This window comes from Podarcis tiliguerta (genome assembly GCF_965153285.1).
Source record: "Podarcis tiliguerta genome assembly, chromosome: 3".
NCBI lineage: Eukaryota > Metazoa > Chordata > Lepidosauria > Squamata > Lacertidae > Podarcis > Podarcis tiliguerta.
Window position 1 is genome coordinate 39,795,639 of NC_139536.1, and position 18,243 is coordinate 39,813,881.

General features: G+C 43.7%; 1 protein-coding gene and 1 long non-coding RNA gene across 12 annotated transcripts in view; one reads left to right on the forward strand and one right to left on the reverse strand.

Annotated features, from left to right (window-relative positions):
* Positions 1-35: 35 nt before the first annotated feature.
* Positions 36-1,899, reverse strand: LOC310673674. Its single transcript, XR_014509176.1, has 2 exons — positions 1,801-1,899; positions 36-1,673 (listed from the first exon to the last, which is right to left on the reverse strand). It is a non-coding gene; the product is annotated as an uncharacterized lncRNA (long non-coding RNA).
* Positions 1,667-18,243, forward strand: part of LOC310673627 (microtubule cross-linking factor 3-like) — a 31,982-nt gene continuing 15,405 nt past the window's right edge. For 5 of the 11 annotated variants that reach the window (XM_083432193.1, XM_083432189.1, XM_083432192.1 and 2 more), the window contains exons 1-5: positions 1,667-4,662; positions 6,288-6,512; positions 8,629-8,787; positions 14,288-14,359; positions 15,755-16,930. In XM_083432193.1, coding sequence (XP_083288319.1) covers positions 4,441-4,662; positions 6,288-6,512; positions 8,629-8,787; positions 14,288-14,359; positions 15,755-16,930 — 1,854 coding nt within the window. In that variant the 5' untranslated portion in view covers positions 1,667-4,440. Of the gene's footprint in view, positions 4,663-5,313; positions 5,369-6,287; positions 6,513-8,628; positions 8,788-14,287; positions 14,360-15,754; positions 17,860-18,243 lie in introns of those variants that run through there. The other 6 variants (XM_083432186.1, XM_083432195.1, XM_083432190.1 and 3 more) reach the window with 3 other exon arrangements.

Genomic DNA, 18,243 nt, shown 5'->3' on the forward strand with positions numbered 1-18,243 from the left:
CTGTACAGTTGCAAATTTGACTTTCTTTACAATAATTTGTCTTTTTTTAGCTTTTACTTGTGCAGGATGAGCAGCCTCAAGGTTAAGCTGCCATTGTGGATATGTCACATTATACAGTGGTACCTCGGGTTACATACGCTTCAGGTTACAGACTCCGCTAACCCAGAAATAGTACATCGGGTTAAGAACTTTGCTTCAGGATGAGAACAGAAATTGTGCTCTGGTGGTGCGGCGGCACCAGGAGGCCCCATTAGCCAAAGTGGTGCTTCAGGTTAAGAACAGTTTCAGGTTAAGAACATACCTCCAGAACGAATTAAGTTCTTAACCCGAGGTACCACTGTACCACCAAAATTAGAGATTTTGGTGTTTTGTAAAAGAGATTGAAATACTAAGCACCCTCAAGTTACATAACGACATAGTTCCTTTGTTGAACAAGCTACATGAATAGCCCTTAATATTTGTATTTTGGAAAAATGACCTCCACCTTTTGGGCATCCACCTCCCCCGCCCTTCCAACACGATGGGAAAGGAATCAGCAGTGCAGTTTCTGGGAAAGCAAACTGAGGTTTGGCTTAGCATTGGATCGCCCATGGTTCTTTTGCGTGCTCGCCAAAAGAATTGTTTATGGAACGCAGGCATTTAGGCCATGTGGTAAAGAATATGAATTTCATCACAAGGCATTATTTCATCACAGCTCAATAGATGCATCATTATGTCACAGACAGGATATAAGTATTTTGTGTAGAAACTCCATTTTTGGCACATCATACTGGCTGGCAATTTGAAGCAACCAGCTTTCCGCTAATATAAAGCAAATATAACATTTTATAACCAAACCAATAGTGCAGCCTTTGTATGTGAGAGCTTTTACTCCGAAAGTTACTCGACTAATACTGTCTTACTGGAGTGCTCAGAAGCCATTAACCTTTTAGTAATTAGGAAGACACTAATAATCTTGTTCAACAAGCTAAATTAGTCACTGGAAAATCCCTCTTCATACTAGGATATGTTGCTATGAGCCATGATGTCCTTTTATGCTATGGTTTGGACAGGTTATTGAAGCTGGAAGGCAGGGGGCATTGATGCACATATGCTTGCAGGCAGAAACATTTGGTTCCAAGAGAGCCAGTGTGGTGTAGTGGTTAAGAGCGGTGGACTCGTAATCTGGTGAACCGGGTTCGCTTCCCCGCTCCTCCACATGCAGCTGCTGGGTGGCCTTGGGCTAGTCACACTTCTCTGAAGTCTCTCAGCCCCACTCACGTCACAGAGTGTTTGTTGTGGGGGAGGAAGGGAAAGGAGAATGTTAGATGCTTTGAGATTCCTTCGGGTAGTGATAAAGCAGGATATCAAATCCAAACTCTTTTTCTTCTTCTTCAAGCTTCTTCAAGCATCTGAAATGTTCTTTGAGTCATACTTGAACACAGTTTTGACTAGTTTGGCAGCACTACCAACAAATTGGGGGGGGGGGGACGTGGCAACATGGCAGCCTTCTGCACCTCCTTCTTCAAAGCCAACTGCCATTGTAACAATTATGGCCAGTGAGTCTTTTGATCACCTTTCCCATTCACTGTTGAGGTTTTGATCAGGGCTGCATTTGCTGCCTATCCTCATCCCTGCATTCATGGGCAACCTAGGGTTTATTTCTGGCCTTCCTTACCAGCACAAATCCTCTTCTGTGGGGAGGACAGAAAGAGAAAACAACAACAAACGAATATAAGCTTAACTTGTTTTAACAATGTCAACATAGCAATAGGACATGGGGAATATTTTCAGACTTAGAAACATCAATGAACAACTCACATTTTTGATAAACTGTATGAGTAGACTTCTTGTGCTGACATGAGAAATGGTTTGTGAACTTCTGAATGGAACAGAATAACAGAAAATCACTTTTCATTTGGAAAACCGTCTGTACCTTAAAGCAGAGTTCCACACTTGGAGAAGGGACTAGATTACCCTCAAGGCCCCTTCCAACTCTACAGTTCTAGCCCCTTCAACTTATCCTTTAGATCAGAGTGCCCTCTAGAGTCTTTTAGCATTTTCTGCAGTCCTCTGATTGTCAGTTGCCTTTACCAAATCCTGCTTGGTTCCTAAATTAGCCCCCCTCTCTCTCTCTGGGGGCAATGAAGAGCTTCAGCCAAGCTTGTACACTATCTTTACTGTACTCAAAATAAGAAGTCTTCCCCCAAAGACAAAAAAGGTTTTGAATAAATACCGCCAAAGGGTAACAAACACCATACAGTATAAGCCAAATGTCAAACCCCTCCAATAAAAATGGCCACAGTTGAAAAGTGCTGGAAATTGACACATTAACCCTTTTTACTGTTAAACAAGCATGTGATTATTATTTTTCTGTGAAAACTATTATTCATTTAGAACATTATAAACTGCTTGATCCAAAAACAAACAAAGAAACAAACAATTTCCAAGGCCCAGATCTAACTACATAAAAACAAGACTCAAATATACAGGGGTACAGAGTTATGGAAGAACAAGCACCATGTGGCTTAATGGGCATGTGGTTAAAGGGCTGGGAGCTGCATATCACACTTTAAAACTCCTGTGTGGATGCACCCTCACTGACCAGCTCCGATACTTCTGGATTGGAGAACTATTTTGGGACAAGTGGTTTGAATGAGGCTGAATGGGGCATCTTTCATGGATGCTTTTGTGATTCCTGCATTGCACGCGGTTGGAATAGATGACCCTTTAAGTCCCTTCCAACTTTACAATTCTGATTCTATTATGAGAAAACTGGCATTAGAAAAGCTGCCCTCTTAGCCTGCATTTTGATCTGCCCAGCCTTACAACAAAGGAAGCAAACATCCAGTGAGCGGACTTCTGGTTAAAGCTCCTTCAGCAGCAGGAGAGGTACGATGGTGCTGGCAATGATGATGATGATGATGGAGGGTGAGATCAAAGCTTGGCTGCAGAGATTTAAAAGCAAGTTCCGCAGGCAATTGCCTCTGCCTTGGAAGACAGCCCTGCAGCTTCCTACCTCAGGAAGCCTCATGGAGCAGCTCCACCCTGCACCCTCTTCCCTGTAGGCACCTTGCACCGATGGGGTCAAACAGGCTTGCCTGGTGCTGCTACAAAACAACCCCTCTGAAGTGCCACAAATCCAACTCAATGGTGTAACATTGGAAAGTGTCTATCACTTCTCCTACCTGGGCAGTTATCTTTCCACAAGGGTGGACATTGATGCCCAAATACAGCATCGCCTGAGCTCTGCGAGTGCAGCTTTCTCTTGAGGACAGGGACATTCGCAGGGAAACCAAAATGCTTGCTTACAAAAGCTATTGTACGACCAGCCTTACTGTACCGTGAAACGTGGACCACTTATAAAAGCCATCTCCTTGAAAGATTCTTTCAACAGTGTCTCCGAAAATTTTTACACATCACTTGGGAAGACAGGTGAAGTAATGTCAGTATACAGGGTGAAACAAAGATCACCTGTGATTCTTCAACATCAACTTCGTTGGACTGGTCATGTTGTGCGGATGCCCGATGAGCGTCTTCCAAAACAACTATTCTATTCTGAACTTAAAAATGGAAAGCGTAATGCTAGTGGTCAACAAAAGAGGTTCAAAGACTCTCTCAAGGCAAATCTAAAAAAAATGTAGTATAAACACCGACAACTGGGAAACACTGGCCTGGGAGTGCTCCAGTTGGAGAACAGCCTTTACCAAAGGTGTCATGGGCTTTGAAGACGCTCAAACTCAGGATGAAAGGGAGAAACGCGCTAAGAGGAAGGCACGCTTGGCAAACCCTCACCATGATCAACTCCCGCCCAGAAACCAATGTCCCGACTGTGGAAGGACGTGTGGATCCAGGATTGGCCTCCACAGTCACTTACGGACTCACTATTAAAACCGTGTTTATGGAAGACAATCTTACTCGGCTACGAGGGATCGCCAAAGAAGAAGATGAAGACCCTGCGCGGGGGGTGGGGGGGCTCCCTTACAAGAACCCCTCAGGCGTGCTTCTCTCAGCCCCGGCAACATCAGCCAAGCGGAGGCAGCGCTCCTTGTCCGAGGGGAGCCTCCGCCGAAACGAGCAGCAACCGGCCAAGCACCGGCCCTTCCTCACGCCTCCCTCCTTCCCAGCCAGCCTGGGAAGGGCAGTGGGCGGGGACCGCCGGCTGACAGGCAGGCCGCGCCTCTCGAAGGCGCCGAGCTCGGGGCTCCCGGCAGCCCCCCAGACGGAGGGCGGGCGGCTGGCTTTGCGCTTGCTCAGCCGCCGCCCAAGTCCGGGGGGAAGCCGGCAGGTCTCTCTCTGCAAAGCGAGGGAGGGAAGGAGGCAGCGCCGGCTCCTCCATCTTCTTGTGGCGCAGGGAAGGGGCAGGCCCCAGCTCCTGGGAGGAGGAAGGATGCCCGCCAAGTGAGCGCCTCGCTTTCCACCCCAGAAAGAGGCCGGTGCTGTCGGGGGAGGTCGGCCCAGATGCAAAGCAACCAGGGCGACGTCGGCGCCTCAGCGGAGGAGCAGCCCCAGCCTGCGCCTCCCGCCGCCTCGCCGACCCCTTCTCCAATGGCGCTGGCTGGGCCCGAAGAGGGCAGCGGCCGCGGCGGAGCCCCGGGCCCCGAAGGCGCCCTCAGCCTGAACCCTGGGCAGCAGCTGCAGGAGGAGATGGAGAAGCTGCAGGAGGAGAACGAGGCCCTCAAGGTGAGCAGGAGGAGAGGAGGGCGGCGGGTGTGGCCCAGCCGGGAGGGGGAGGGGAGCCCTTTATTCTGCTCTCTCTTCTGTTGTCAACCCGGCTTGTAGGAGGCGAAGTGATAGAGAACAGATAACCCCCCATCTCAGCAGCAGGTGCTAGGAAAGGGGAAAGAAAGCAGGTTCCGTCCTTTGGGTGGGGGGTTGTACAAATGATAGTCGTTTTTGTGTGCCACCGAAAAGGAAAACCATTATATTCCATTCTAGTTCTTCATGGTGCAGCTTCCTGCTGTTCTGTTCCCTTGGTAAAATGTGGGAAACTTCTGCCTCAGAAAAGTTGAGCTCCCTGGAGGAAAGTAGCCCTGGCCATTTCAGACCTGATGGTAGCCCACAGACGGCGAAAAGCACTATATAGGCGGCCGTGTGTGCCTTGCCTCGTAATCACTCCCTGCGGCATGCTTCTCACATGTCACATATGTGTTTTCCCTTCAGACTCTCTGAAACATGCATGGCTGACATGCTGTGCAATGGTAAGGCCCTGGATTTTCATCCAGCAGAGGAAGCCATCTATCCTGTTTGCTGCATGCACTTGTCCCTTCATACTTTATTCTGAATGTTAAGGGAGAATGCTTAACATAACAGCATAACAATTACTCTTTTCAGATCACATTCTCTCTACAGTTTGTCTCATCCGTGAGGGAAGGGTCTTGCATTCCAGGCATGTCTTAAGAGTACATCTACACTTTTACAGTTAGTGGTAAAATGTTCAGTGGAGTAGCAAGCCATCATTCCGCTAGCTATGGCTATGGCTATGTCTAGCTATGGCTATGGTGTGTTGAGAAAGTGAAGACTCAGCACACAAAATTGTGTTCCTATGTAGAACTGGTAAGCTGTATCACAGGGGTGGGGAACCTTTTTCAGTCTAAGCGTTGGATCAACTTCCAGGAGCTGCATGACACCAGAGGGTATGGTCAGGGGCAAAAGTGGGTGGGAGAACGGATATGACTCTTGCTTTTTTACAGGAGTTTACATCCAGTCACTTGTCAGAAGTTGTTCTACACTAGTGTTTTCCAAACTTGTGTCTCTGGCTGTTCCCATGATCCCTGGCCACTGGTCCTGCTAGCTAGGGATGATGGGAGTTGTAGGCCAAAAACAGCTCAGGTTTGGGAAACACAGCTTTACACACACACACACACACACACACCTTTCTCCATCCAGGCAAGCAAAAGACCATCCCAGCAAGGGAAAGCCACTTGAGGAGGGGGTGGAGCAGGGCCAGCATGGGTGTGGCCTAGTGAAAGGGGGTGTGGCCTTAGAAGGGCACATGGCTTAGAGAAAGTTCTGAGGGCCATATTTGACCTTCTGTTCCCCACTCCTGCTGGTGGAAGTGGTGGCAAAACCAAGTTCTTCCCACACTGCATAACTCTCATCCACCCATGATTTTATCATTGATTACCTCTTGGTATACATGTCACACATGTGATGTTTGAAGGGCAGGCATAAGATAGTGATTGATGCTTTTGGTTGTTGTTGTTTTAAGTGAAGATCAACTTAAGTCCCATTTTTCCTTTCATTTTATTAATGTGAACTTGCATTGCCTGATGCATTTCCGACTATCCTTTCTGAACGGGTGCCAGAATGAGATAGATGAGCTGAGGACTGAGATGGATGAGATGAGGGACAGCTTCTTTGAAGAGGATGCCTGCCAGCTGCAAGAAATGCGCCACGAATTGGAGAGGGCCAACAAAAACTGCAGGATCCTTCAGTACCGTCTTCGAAAGGCAGAGCGCAAGAGGCTCCGCTATGCACAGACCGGGGAGATTGACGGAGAACTTTTGCGAAGCTTGGAGCAAGACCTGAAGGTAAACAGGACCAGAAGCTGGCAAGTAGGTGGGAAGGCAGTGAGGGGGAAGTACAGGTAGACTATGAAAGTATCGTAGGCTCAAGCTGTTCAACGGAAAGCAGAGATCTGATTTGTCTCATGGTTCTAAGAGTCAGTAATTTGATGACCTGGATCCTGACTCTCAGAACTCACTTTCTAGATAGCTCACTTTCAGATACAGTGGTACCTCCAGTTGCAGACGGGATCCGTTCTGGAGGTCCGGTCAGATCCTGAGGTTTCCGCAACCTGAAGACCGCTACTGCGCATGTGCACTCGGCGAAACCTGGGCAAATACTTCTGGGTTGCCGCTTTCGCATCCTGAAGTTTACGTAATCGGGGTTATGTAACAGGAGGTACTACTGTATTTACCCCTTTTCCAGTTATCAGAGAGTAAATTCCTAGGTATATTACACTCTGTTGCTTTGACAGTTGTTCCATTGAGCTCTGTGGAAAGCGTGATGAGGCTGTGCTGCTCACTTGACCTCTCTTCAGCCCAGCCACTACTGCATATTGGGATGGAAAGGAGGGAGGACAATGACAATGCAGTAGAAAAGGCCAACTGGAGTGACAGGTTGGCTCCACTGGCATGTTTGCACCTCACTGCCTGACCCCTTAGCGACTCGGCTAAAAGAGAGGTTAGGTGAGTGGTGCAGCCACCAACCCACCATGTTGTCCACTGCTGCTTTAAACTAATTCAGTTAATAAACTGAAATACATTTCTGTAGTGCCAGAGCCTCTTAGCTTGAAATGAATCTGCCCATTGACACATCTTGAAAATATAACTTAGAATTTAATAGAGGTTTGAATCCAATTAAATTATACTTGCAGTAGAAAACAATGAACTTTTAAGTTGTATCGATTGTTTTCACTGAGTATGCTTTAAGTGTGATATAAGTTGGATACAATCCGTAATTCATCACTCATTATTAGAAAGAAAAGCCATTTTAAGGGTTTCCTTTGCATTCCATTTTGCATACCAGAAGCAAAATAGCTAAAAAATAAATGTTTGCCCTTCTAGAGCAACAAGTGAAAATCGGTACTCACCAAATAAAATTGCTACCCATGATTTATCTACTAAAGTGTTACTTGATTAATCAAGTAATTATAAGGTGTACAGTTCCAGTTGTAAAGAGGCTTTTCCACTGAGAAAGCAAGTGAGACTCCCATGTTAAAGTCCAACTTTGGGTAGCATTGTGTCCAGTGTTCTAATAGATAGAGAACTGGTCTTTGACCTAGAAATTCCATGTACAAGTACAACCTAAGTCCTGTAATCATGGGATACTACCAGTGCTCAGAGTCACACTGTCTGGAAATAATCAGGAATAAGATAGAGTGCATGTGAACTGAGTAATAATAATAATAATAATAAATAATAATAATAAATAAATTAAATTAAATTAAATTAAATTAAATTTCCGTGAAACCCTTCACCCAAGGATTACAGGATGGTTTACAATATATATAAAAAAGAATGCATACCATAGTAGCAAACGGAAACAATACCCCCCACAGTTTAAAAGGCCATATAAAGTATTTAATTAGCCAAAGGCCTGGGAGAAGAGTTTTGGCCTGGTGCCTAAATATTTGTAATGAAGGCGCTCATGTTTTTAAAATCAGTGGAGACTTCTAATGGAATTGGATTGGAGACAAAACTAATCAGAATGCCATTCTGGCTCTAGAATACACTAATCAGCTCTGTTTTTGTTGGCTGAAAACAGGATTATAAACATCACATGATCATAGGGTTGTATCAAACTTAAGAGTAGACCCATTGCATCAATTGACCTAAGTGATTTATGCCTATTAATTTTCATGTGTCTATGCTGAGTATGACTAACATTGTATACAACCAGCGCTTTTTTTCTGGGGGGACGCAGGGGTATGCATACCCCTAAATATTTTGTGAATCTTTGTACTTTTGTCCATTTACTGTATTTATTTCCCCCGATTTGAACTATAAAATGGTGATTTTCTTGAGTCAAAATGAGAGTACCCCTAAACCTTTTTTTTAAAAAAAAAACCAGCACTGTATACAACCCATAATTATCTTCGCCACAAAAATGTTGTCTTTAAATTTTAAAATTCTGTTACATTAGGTTGCAAAAGACGTTTCAGTGAGACTTCACCATGAGTTGGAAAACGTGGAAGAAAAACGTACCACCACAGAAGATGAAAATGAAAAGTTAAGACAGCAGCTGATAGAAGTAGAGATTGCTAAACAGGCTCTGCAGAACGAACTTGACAGGATGAAAGAGGTTAATGTTCAGTATTTACTTTTGGGGAAATGAGTTTTTATTCTACCCTGAATTTTATAATGGTTGGAATAGTAGTGCATGCACTTAATGGAGGAGGACGTCAGAGATTCTCAGAATGCTTGACTAAGTAAGGATCCTAAAACGGAATGAATAATTTGCTTTGTAGAAAAGAGAACATAAATGAGGGAAACAGTAAACATTTCCTAGAATTAAAAATGGCTGCCCCTTTCGTACCTTTGCTCTTGGTCAGTTTTTGCCTTCTACTGTGAATTGTTGGTTTTCATGGATGAGTAGAAAAGATTTGTATTTGTTAGCTACTATGTGTTTGTTTGCTGAAAAGCATTCCCTGTACCTGTCTTTGAAATGAGATACGTTTATTCTGGAATGCTATTGAGAGTGCTCTTGTACTCTTGTTTTGTTGATGAAATTCTCATAGGTATCTGGTAGGCTGGACTGGATAGACACTTGATCTGATCCAATAGGACTCTTCTTACCTTAAAATAAAGCATGTCTGTGCTACTGGATTTTTAGAAAAAGTAAAGCCAAACAAAGCTGCTAGTTCAACCGCTTACACTCCCATTGAGTTTAGAGAACATAAAACTATGGACCATAATCCAGTCGTCTTTGTAGGTGTATCCAACAACCTGCATGAGTCCTATGAGATTTGTGATAGTGAACTCCAACACCCAGTTCAAACATTACTAGCCCAAATTTATTTCTTACTGCCGTGCTTCCTTATACCTACCTGTGCTATTAATTAGCGATAGATAAATCTACATAGCCCTTCAGGTTTACTGAACTATTTACTGGTTTGTATTTGGATAATGAAACTGCTAATGAAGTGCTCAAATGGCTATATTAAGAGTTGTTAAAATTTGGCCTACATTGTTCTGGTGTGGCCCAGTTGCCTTGTGCCTCATTACAAAAGGGTCTAGATCATTCACTGGCACCCACACTGTGAAAGGGAGTGTTTGCATTGGCTTGCATCTTTAGCTGTCAATCTAAATTGACTGCAGAAATATCCTATCTCTTAAATGACGATATTGGATCCTGATTGGCAGCTAATTATACACCAGGATTTATGATTCTCTTTTTGTGTGTGTTTCTGTTAAGCCAGCACCCATTTTGAATATCTCTGCTGCTTTCCCCCCCCAACCCCTCCTCCCCACCCTGCTTTGCTGTTGTTTTGGGGTGGTGGTAAATGGTATTTATTCAAATTCACGTTTATTGTTTTGCCGTATTGATTGGTTGATTACTTACCTTTGGGCAAGCTCTCACTGGAATTATGTATGTTGGTGCAGAGAACATTTCATTGGTAAAAAAATTGAATAGTCCCCAGTTTCCATACCAGGAAGAATTATTTTGTGGCTTCCTGTAATGGAATAAGGAGCCAGAGAAGTATCTCTTCAGAGATTACTGAAATAAGATAGATGGTGATACCATTGATTAATATTTTGACACTCAGGGTATTGGAAGAAAATAAATGAGACTTTTTTCAAGAGCTTGGTGTATTACAGGTAATTTCTGGGTGACATAACACCTCAGTAGTTGGTATTACATCATTCTTTTCTTCTCTCATGAGGAGAAGTAGAATATGTGCCAAGTGACACTGTACCACACTGATTAAATGGTTAGTTAGGCAACAGGGTATAGATCTGTATGTATTAAACACCAAAAAATGTAATATTTGAATGTATGCAGGGATTGGGTTACAAGTGCTAATAACTGCTCCAAATTATGAATAGTTCCTCTCGTATCTCTGCTTGTACTGCTGCTAATAATGATTAGCACAGTAGTTAGGTTTGTTTTTATCATGTCTATGGAATGGACAGGGAAAATTTGGTTACAGTAATTCATGCTGTGGTAACTTCAGGGCTGAATTATTGCAATGTACTTTATGCTGGGCTGCCTTTGAAAATGGGTTGGAAGCTTCACTTACCTTCAAGAAGCTTCAGTGTGTCTGCCCAACTGTTGACACGTTCGAGGCAAACCCGCTCTGTCGTGGCTACATGTATGCTTCCAAGTCCAATTCAGAGTGCTGGTTTTGACCTATAAAGCTTTTTCTGGCTCAGGGCCCCAATAACACCTTCCCTGAACCCTTAGATCTTATTCTGAGACCCTTCTTTGGTTCTGCCCTTTGCAGAGTCTCAAAGGATGGTGACAAGAGAGGAAGGCCTATTCAGTTGTGTTTCTGTATATTCAGGCGTTGCTTCCATGGAATGCTCTACCTAGTGAGGTCTGCCTGGCATCTTTCCTAACTGATTTTGTTGTGCTGTTTGTGTGCTGCCCAAGCTGCCTGTGGCTGTTATTTGTGTGTGTGTGTGTGTGAATGAATGAATGAATTGCAGGTGTTTGTATACAAATACTAAATTCACCACATTTGTCAGATAAGGAATTTGAAATTTAATTTTAGTTGAAACTTGCATATCCAATAAATTCCTTGTTCTAGTTTTCAGATGACTGGCCATCATGCCTTGGAAATATTTGCTCTGCACATGCTACCATTCTGGTTGCTTATAATAAACAGATACTTATATTAATTTAAAGTATGATTGATAGTGTCTGCCCTAGAAATCTAATTACCAGAAGCATATGACTATGCCTTTGGTTTGACTCTGCCTTTAATTGGAATAGATGCGAGCAGTTTAGATTACAATAATGTGATTTAGTTCAGTGGTTATAAAAATGACAGTATACCAGGAAAGTAGGCCTTCCTGATATTGGTGGAGGGAGGTAGATTTCACACAGCTCAGTTGGTTGGAGTGTGGTGCTAATAACGCCAAGGTTGCAGGTTCGATCCCCATATGAGACAGCTGCATATTGCTGCATTGCAGGGAGTTGGACTAGATCCTTGAGGTCCCTTCCAATCTGCAATTATATGATTCGATGTGGTTGACTTTCATTTGAAAGATGCAAAGTCTGAGCAGGAGGATTTTCATGAGAGCTTAACACAAGTTGGTTAGTTCCCCACCCACTCAAGCACTATATTATTCAGCATAATTAAAACAGCTGGAGAACATGTAGCTTGAATGTAAAAGGGGGGAAATGGATCTCGACCCTATAACAGCACAAAAGATGAGAAAAAACAGCACCTAGCGTCTCACTGAACAGAAAGGTGTGTATTTGATACATAGGGTCATATTCCTCTTCTCCCCTGCTCCCCAGACCTCTGTATGTGCTCAAAATCAGCTGTGGAGTGTTGGGTCACCCTCCAAAGCAGATCTGGAGGGAAAGCAGGCAAATGTAAAGTCCTATTGTGCCAGCAGTTGTATGTGTGTGAAGCATTGGATACAACCCATTGCTTCCTTCCTCCCCCCGCCCCCACCAAAGTGTGCATCTAACAAACAGGAAAGCAGGGCTTTTTGCCTCCCTGGTGAGTATAATGAAGAGGCCGATCCAACACTAGGAGGGAGAACCACTGGTGCTTTTTTCTACTTCCATTTGAATTCTTAGCTGGGCTACCATTTAGAATGCTAGCCTGTCATCTTCCACTTACTTGCAGTGATTATGGACAACTCTGGATCACTGCCAGTAAAGATGAATACTTTTGCCACTTTTAAAAAACCAGGATCACATGATTATGATGCGGACATATAGAAGCCCATCCTTAAATCCAATTCAAGTACCGTGGCTAAATCAAGTTGTGGGTTGACTATTGGTTTTTCCTCTGAATTTTCATCAACTTTAAATGACGGTGAAAGCAATATGAAGTTTGTGTATTCCATATATAGAGAGGTAGAAGAGTGGTAAACAAGTGCTATCTCTTTCTACTGAACTGTTGATACATTGCTTGTCAAAACTGCCTTTAATTTCTCTTGAAATTCAAAGAAAGGATAAAAATGCTTTGCTTTTTGCAAACCTAAAAACATCAGACAGGCAACCGAGGATATTAAACTTGTCATGAAATGTTTTTCACAGAACACTGGGCCTCACAAAGCTGTAGGGCATACTGGGGCAGCAGGAACACAGCATTCTTCAAGTCAAAGATATAGAACTGTAGGGGATGACAGTATCCAAAGGTCGTCTTGTCTACCTCTTGCCTGCAAAGGAACCGAATGTTTTGCATCTGGCCACAGTTATTTATGTACTGGCAGCATCTTGTTTAGTTCACTATAATGCTTTCTACGTGGGGCTGCCTTTGAGGTCTGTTCAAAAATGACACATTTTGCCAATTCCTTAACAATCAAACTGGTTCCTGGTCTGTTTCCATACACTGTTCAAAGTGTCCCTCTTGACCTGTAAATCCCCAAACAGCTTAGGGCCAGGCTACTTGTAGGACCACTGCTTCCACTTGAAAGCACCTGGGTGTTAAGATCAGCTTTGGAGGCGTTGCTCTGGTTTTGTTACCCTTTGAACTGGTTGGTGGCAGGCCTTTCCCACTGTGGCACTTTATATTTGCAACTCCCCTTCTGGGAAGTTTGCTTGCCACTTTCTTTGTTTTCCTTTTAGTAAGTGGTGAAAAGCTTTTCATACCCCCAGCCCTTAAATGTGTTTCAACACTTAAACCCATATGGTGGTGTGGAACTCCCTCCCATCAGATGTCAAAGAAAACAACAAATATCTGATGTTTACAAGACATCTGAAGGTAGCCCTGTTTATGGAAGTTTTTAATGACTGATGTTTTAATGTATTTTTAATCTTTTGTTGGAAGCCGCCCAGAGTGGCTGGGGAAACCCAGCCAGATGAGCTGGGTATAAATAAATTATTATTATTATTATTATTATTATTATTATTATTATTATTCGGTAGGCGTGTGTGTGTGTAATGCTGAGGTTTTATTTCCTGCTTTCTCTTGTTTTGAGATTTTAAAAAATATTCTGTTAAACTGCTTTATTTTAAATCATGCTAAGAGCATTTGCTGAAGACCTCCAAAGAAATAAACAGACCTTCCCATTTTGTGAGGGGAAATGAGTTCATTTATTGCATCCTTAGATCTTCAAAGTAGTATCAAAATCATTCTATTTTAGAATCATGGTAAACAAAGGGCACATATCTGGGAGACAACTATTTACAATTATCTTGGGTCAGTTACTTCCAACTAAAAAGTCTGTTTGCAGTTACATTGAATATGCTTTTTGGTTCCTGGTGAGGTTTTTTATGTTGTTGTTTTTTTGGACTGTTTGTGAATTATTATTTTTAATATTCAAAGTACTCCTAAGTATGTTATACAAATGAACAACAACAACCTGAATTGTATAAAAATATCCTGGTCTCTGAATTGTGGAGCAACCAATATTTGGGGGGGGGGGAACATCTGGTTTTTGAAAAAGCTTTTTGTGATTTCAATGGTTTAATGGATTTATATTGTAGTCAAGCCTATTGAGTTGTTAACTTTTCTCAGGATTAGCCAATTATTTTTTATTTTGCATTGTTTTAACAGTGTTAAATGTTTTATTGTATTTGTATATATTGTTGTGTATTAGTTGGAGATACATGACTGTTTTAAAAAACAAATATACATTTAGTAAAATGCATAATATACTTTATCTTTCTTTAATAGCAATCCATGAAAAGAAGAGGAAGCAAAGACTTGCAAAAATCAGAAAAAAAGTCACAACAGACACCCACTGAGGTAACCTCAAACTGTGGAAAACTGTGACTATTCTTATGGCGCTCATTTAGTAGCCTGTTAGTAACCAAATTTTTAAATGTTATTTTAGTAAGCTAGTTATAGAAGCTAGTTATAGAGAGGTTCCTAGCATCTGCACTCCTGAAATTTAAAGTTGGGGCTATTCTTGAATGGCCTGGCAGGGATCCCAACGCTGCGGATGTCTGCCCAGCGCGAGGGGCGCTCTGCTTCAGGGCGCTCCACGCGCCGGACAGCAGGCTGCTATCCACAGTGTGGGGAACCCTGCGGGGAACTCCTGCAGGGCTCCCCACGCTACAGATGTCTGCCTGGCGCGAGGGGCGCTCTGCCTCAGGGCGCCCCTCGTGCCGGGCGGCAGACTGCTATCTGCAGCCTAGACAGCCCTGCGGGAACTCCCGCAGGGCTGCCTAGGCTGCGGTTGAGTTCCCGAAGCGCTGGGTGCTCTGCTTTCAGCGCGCCCGGCGCTCCAGGAAGCAGGCTGCTATTCGCAGCCTAGACAGCCCTGCGGGAACTCCTGCAGGGCTCCCTAGGCTGAGAATGTGTTCCCGAAGCGCCGGGCGCTCTGCTTTCAGCGTGCCCGGCGCTCCGGGAAGCAAGCTGCTATCCGTAGCCTGGACAGCCCTGCGGGAACTCCCACAGGGCTGCCTAGGCTGCGGATGTCTTCCTGAAGCCTGGAGAGCGAGAGGGGTCGGTGCGCACCGACCCCTCTCGCTCTCCAAGCTTCAGCGAAAGCCTGCATTCGCCCCATAGGACACACCCAGATTTCCCCTTCATTTTTGGAGGGGAAAAAGTCCATCCTATAGGGCTAAAAATATGGTTATTTTACTTGAAAAGCTGGCACTGACCATGTCCCTGCTATATTGATGTCCTTTATCTCTTGGTCAGAGAGATTTTCAGCTTTCAGAATCTTAACAATTCTCATGAGCAAACTCAGTGCCACTTCACACATCACTTGCTTTTAGGTGAACCCTTGTACTTAAAACATAACCTGTGAATGCAATAAACACAAACGTGTCTGACATACAGGTGTACTGTTAAGGGAGTTAAGATAGGTTGCAGCTTCCTGTTGATAGTATATTGACAAATGGTTGGCAGATTGTTTCTGTGTACTGTGTGAAATAGCCCTTGGTAGAGAGTAAAACCTGCTACTGAGTAGGTTTTGAGGTGTAATGGTTCAGAACATGGAGTAATGATTTTTAAAATAGGTTTAGTGGCACATTTTGCTTTTGTTTGATATTTGAAATGTGTATCAAATAGAACCATACCTTCATGGAGTTCACTGGGGCTATTATTTTATGATTTGGAATTTTCATTTGCTGAATTGCCAAATGGTGTCATCACTTTTCTAGTAACTGTTGGATCTTCTTTCTTTTTTCTAAGGAGGACAATGAAGATCTGAAATGCCAGTTGCAGTTCATCAAAGAAGAAGCTACCCTGATGAGGAAAAAGTTGGCCAAAATAGACAAGGAAAAGGACAGATTTGAACATGAACTACAAAAATATCGGTCATTTTATGGTGATCTAGACAGTCCCTTACCAAAAGGGGAGGCTGGAGGCCCACCTACCACAAGAGAATCAGAACTCAAGCTTCGTCTGAGGTTAGTAGAGGAAGAAGCCAATATTCTGGGAAGGAAAATAGTGGAGCTGGAAGTAGAAAACAGAGGGCTGAAAGCAGAGCTTGATGACTTGAGAGGAGATGATTTCTCAGGGGCAGCCAACCCGCTGATGGGGGAGCAGAATGAATCACTCTCTGAGTTACGGCAGCATCTGCAGCTAGTTGAAGATGAAACGGAGCTGCTGAGAAGAAACTTGGCTGATGTAGAAGAACAAAACAAGCGCATCACAGCAGAGCTGAACAAATACAAATACAAGACTGGGGCTCATGACAGTTCAAGGCATCACGACAGCGCCAAGACAGAAGCGCTCCAGGAAGAGCTCAAAGCTGCTCGCATGCAGATCAATGAACTCAGTGGTAAGGTCATGCAACTTCAGTATGAGAACCGAGTCTTGATGTCCAACATGCAGCGCTATGACCTGGCCTCTCATCTAGGGATCCGGGGCAGCCCCAGGGACAGTGATGCTGAAAGCGATGCGGGGAAGAAAGAAAGCGACGATGATTCTCGTCCTCCACACCGCAAGAGGGAAGGTCCCATCGGTGGGGAGAGTGACTCAGAGGAGGTCCGCAACATCCGTTGCTTGACCCCCACTAGATCCTTCTACCCAGCACCAGCAGGGTGGCAGAAAAGCTTCACAGACCGGCAGCAAATGAAGGACATCCGCTGCGAAGCGGAACGCCTTGGCAAGACGATTGACCGCCTGATTTCGGACACAAGCACCATAATAACAGAGGCAAGAATTTATGTGGCAAATGGGGACCTGTTTGGACTTATGGATGATGAAGATGATGGCAGTAGGATACGGGAGCACGAACTTCTTTACCGAATAAATGCCCAGATGAAGGCATTTAGAAAAGAGCTCCAGGCCTTTATTGACACACTAGAAGTTCCAAAGTCTTCAGATGATCGAAGTACAGATGAACCTTTGTCAGTGAGTCAGGTAGACTTTTACTTCATAAGATGCCTAGGTAAAAACTTTCAGCCCAAGGTGTTGTATGGATGGTTGACTGGCATTTCCCTTACATTCTTATATACCACGAAAGGCACATTGTTTAAATTTGCTGTGGCTTTCTTAGTTTGAAGTTTGTAGCGTAGTCCTAATAACTGGGTTACTAGCACCACACAGGGCTGGTATGGGTTGGCATGACTTGGCAACTGCCCACACCTCTTCTGTGAGCCCATTGCCAAGAGCCCCCTCTTCCCATCTGCTGCTTCTCCCTGTCTGCTTGCCCTTTCCTTTGGACTCACCGGCGACAAATGAAGGCAGCGTGAAGGAGAAATACCAGACACTTCCTGTGATAAGGAGGTAATACAGTGAACAGTAAAGCGGAAGTGGTCTCATAATAAAATTGTCGGCCAAAGGTTCTGCTGCAGTTTATTCTGGGGGAGCGGATCATATTTTGAAATATGCCACTTGTTAAAACCATGGCCAGCTCAGGGTTTAGGGAGCCCCCATCTGCACATTAAAATTGAGAAAGTAACATGGCAGAAATGATTGGATGCCTGGCTTAGGGGCAGAATGTTTGACTAATTATCATTTGAGATGCAAAGAAGTGACCTGGTTATATAGAATTATGTGCCATGAAGATGTATGGAAGATGGATACTGAATTTTAACCAATACTTTCTAGGGCAGTTCTGATGTTCTTCTTCCCTGTCTTACAAAATGCACTTATCTCTTCTGAACCTGAAACTATACAGGTCCCTATCCATAGCTGAAAGGACTTCCTGTTACAAATTGTATAGATACATTGAGATACAGTTTGTTCCTCTCTTAAAACGCTGAAACTTGGGTTAATTCAGTGGAATTGGTTGGCAGGCATTTCATAACAGTCATTTTAGACAGCTAGCTTCAAAGTGACCTTGTACATATTTGCTTTTTTTTTTATTGTCAGGCCATTTCTGTAGCGCTTAATATATAAAAATATCTTTAAGCACTCTACAGAAACCAAAAACAACAGCAAGAGGCAATTTAACAACAATACAATTTAATACAATTCAGCCTCAACAGTGTTAAATATACAACTGTTGCATTAATGCAAGTTACTAATAAATATAGACCAATATCCTTCTCCTGACACACGTCCTCTCAGCTACAAGACTGTACACATCCACACTTGCTCTCATTCAGGGCCGAACAAACAGTTCTCCCACAAAATCTCACAATAAAGAGGGTTCCTGGAATCTGCTGGCATCATCCTAGTTTCTCACTCTAGTCGTGTTTTGGAGGACCAGCACCAAGGTGGAAAGAGCT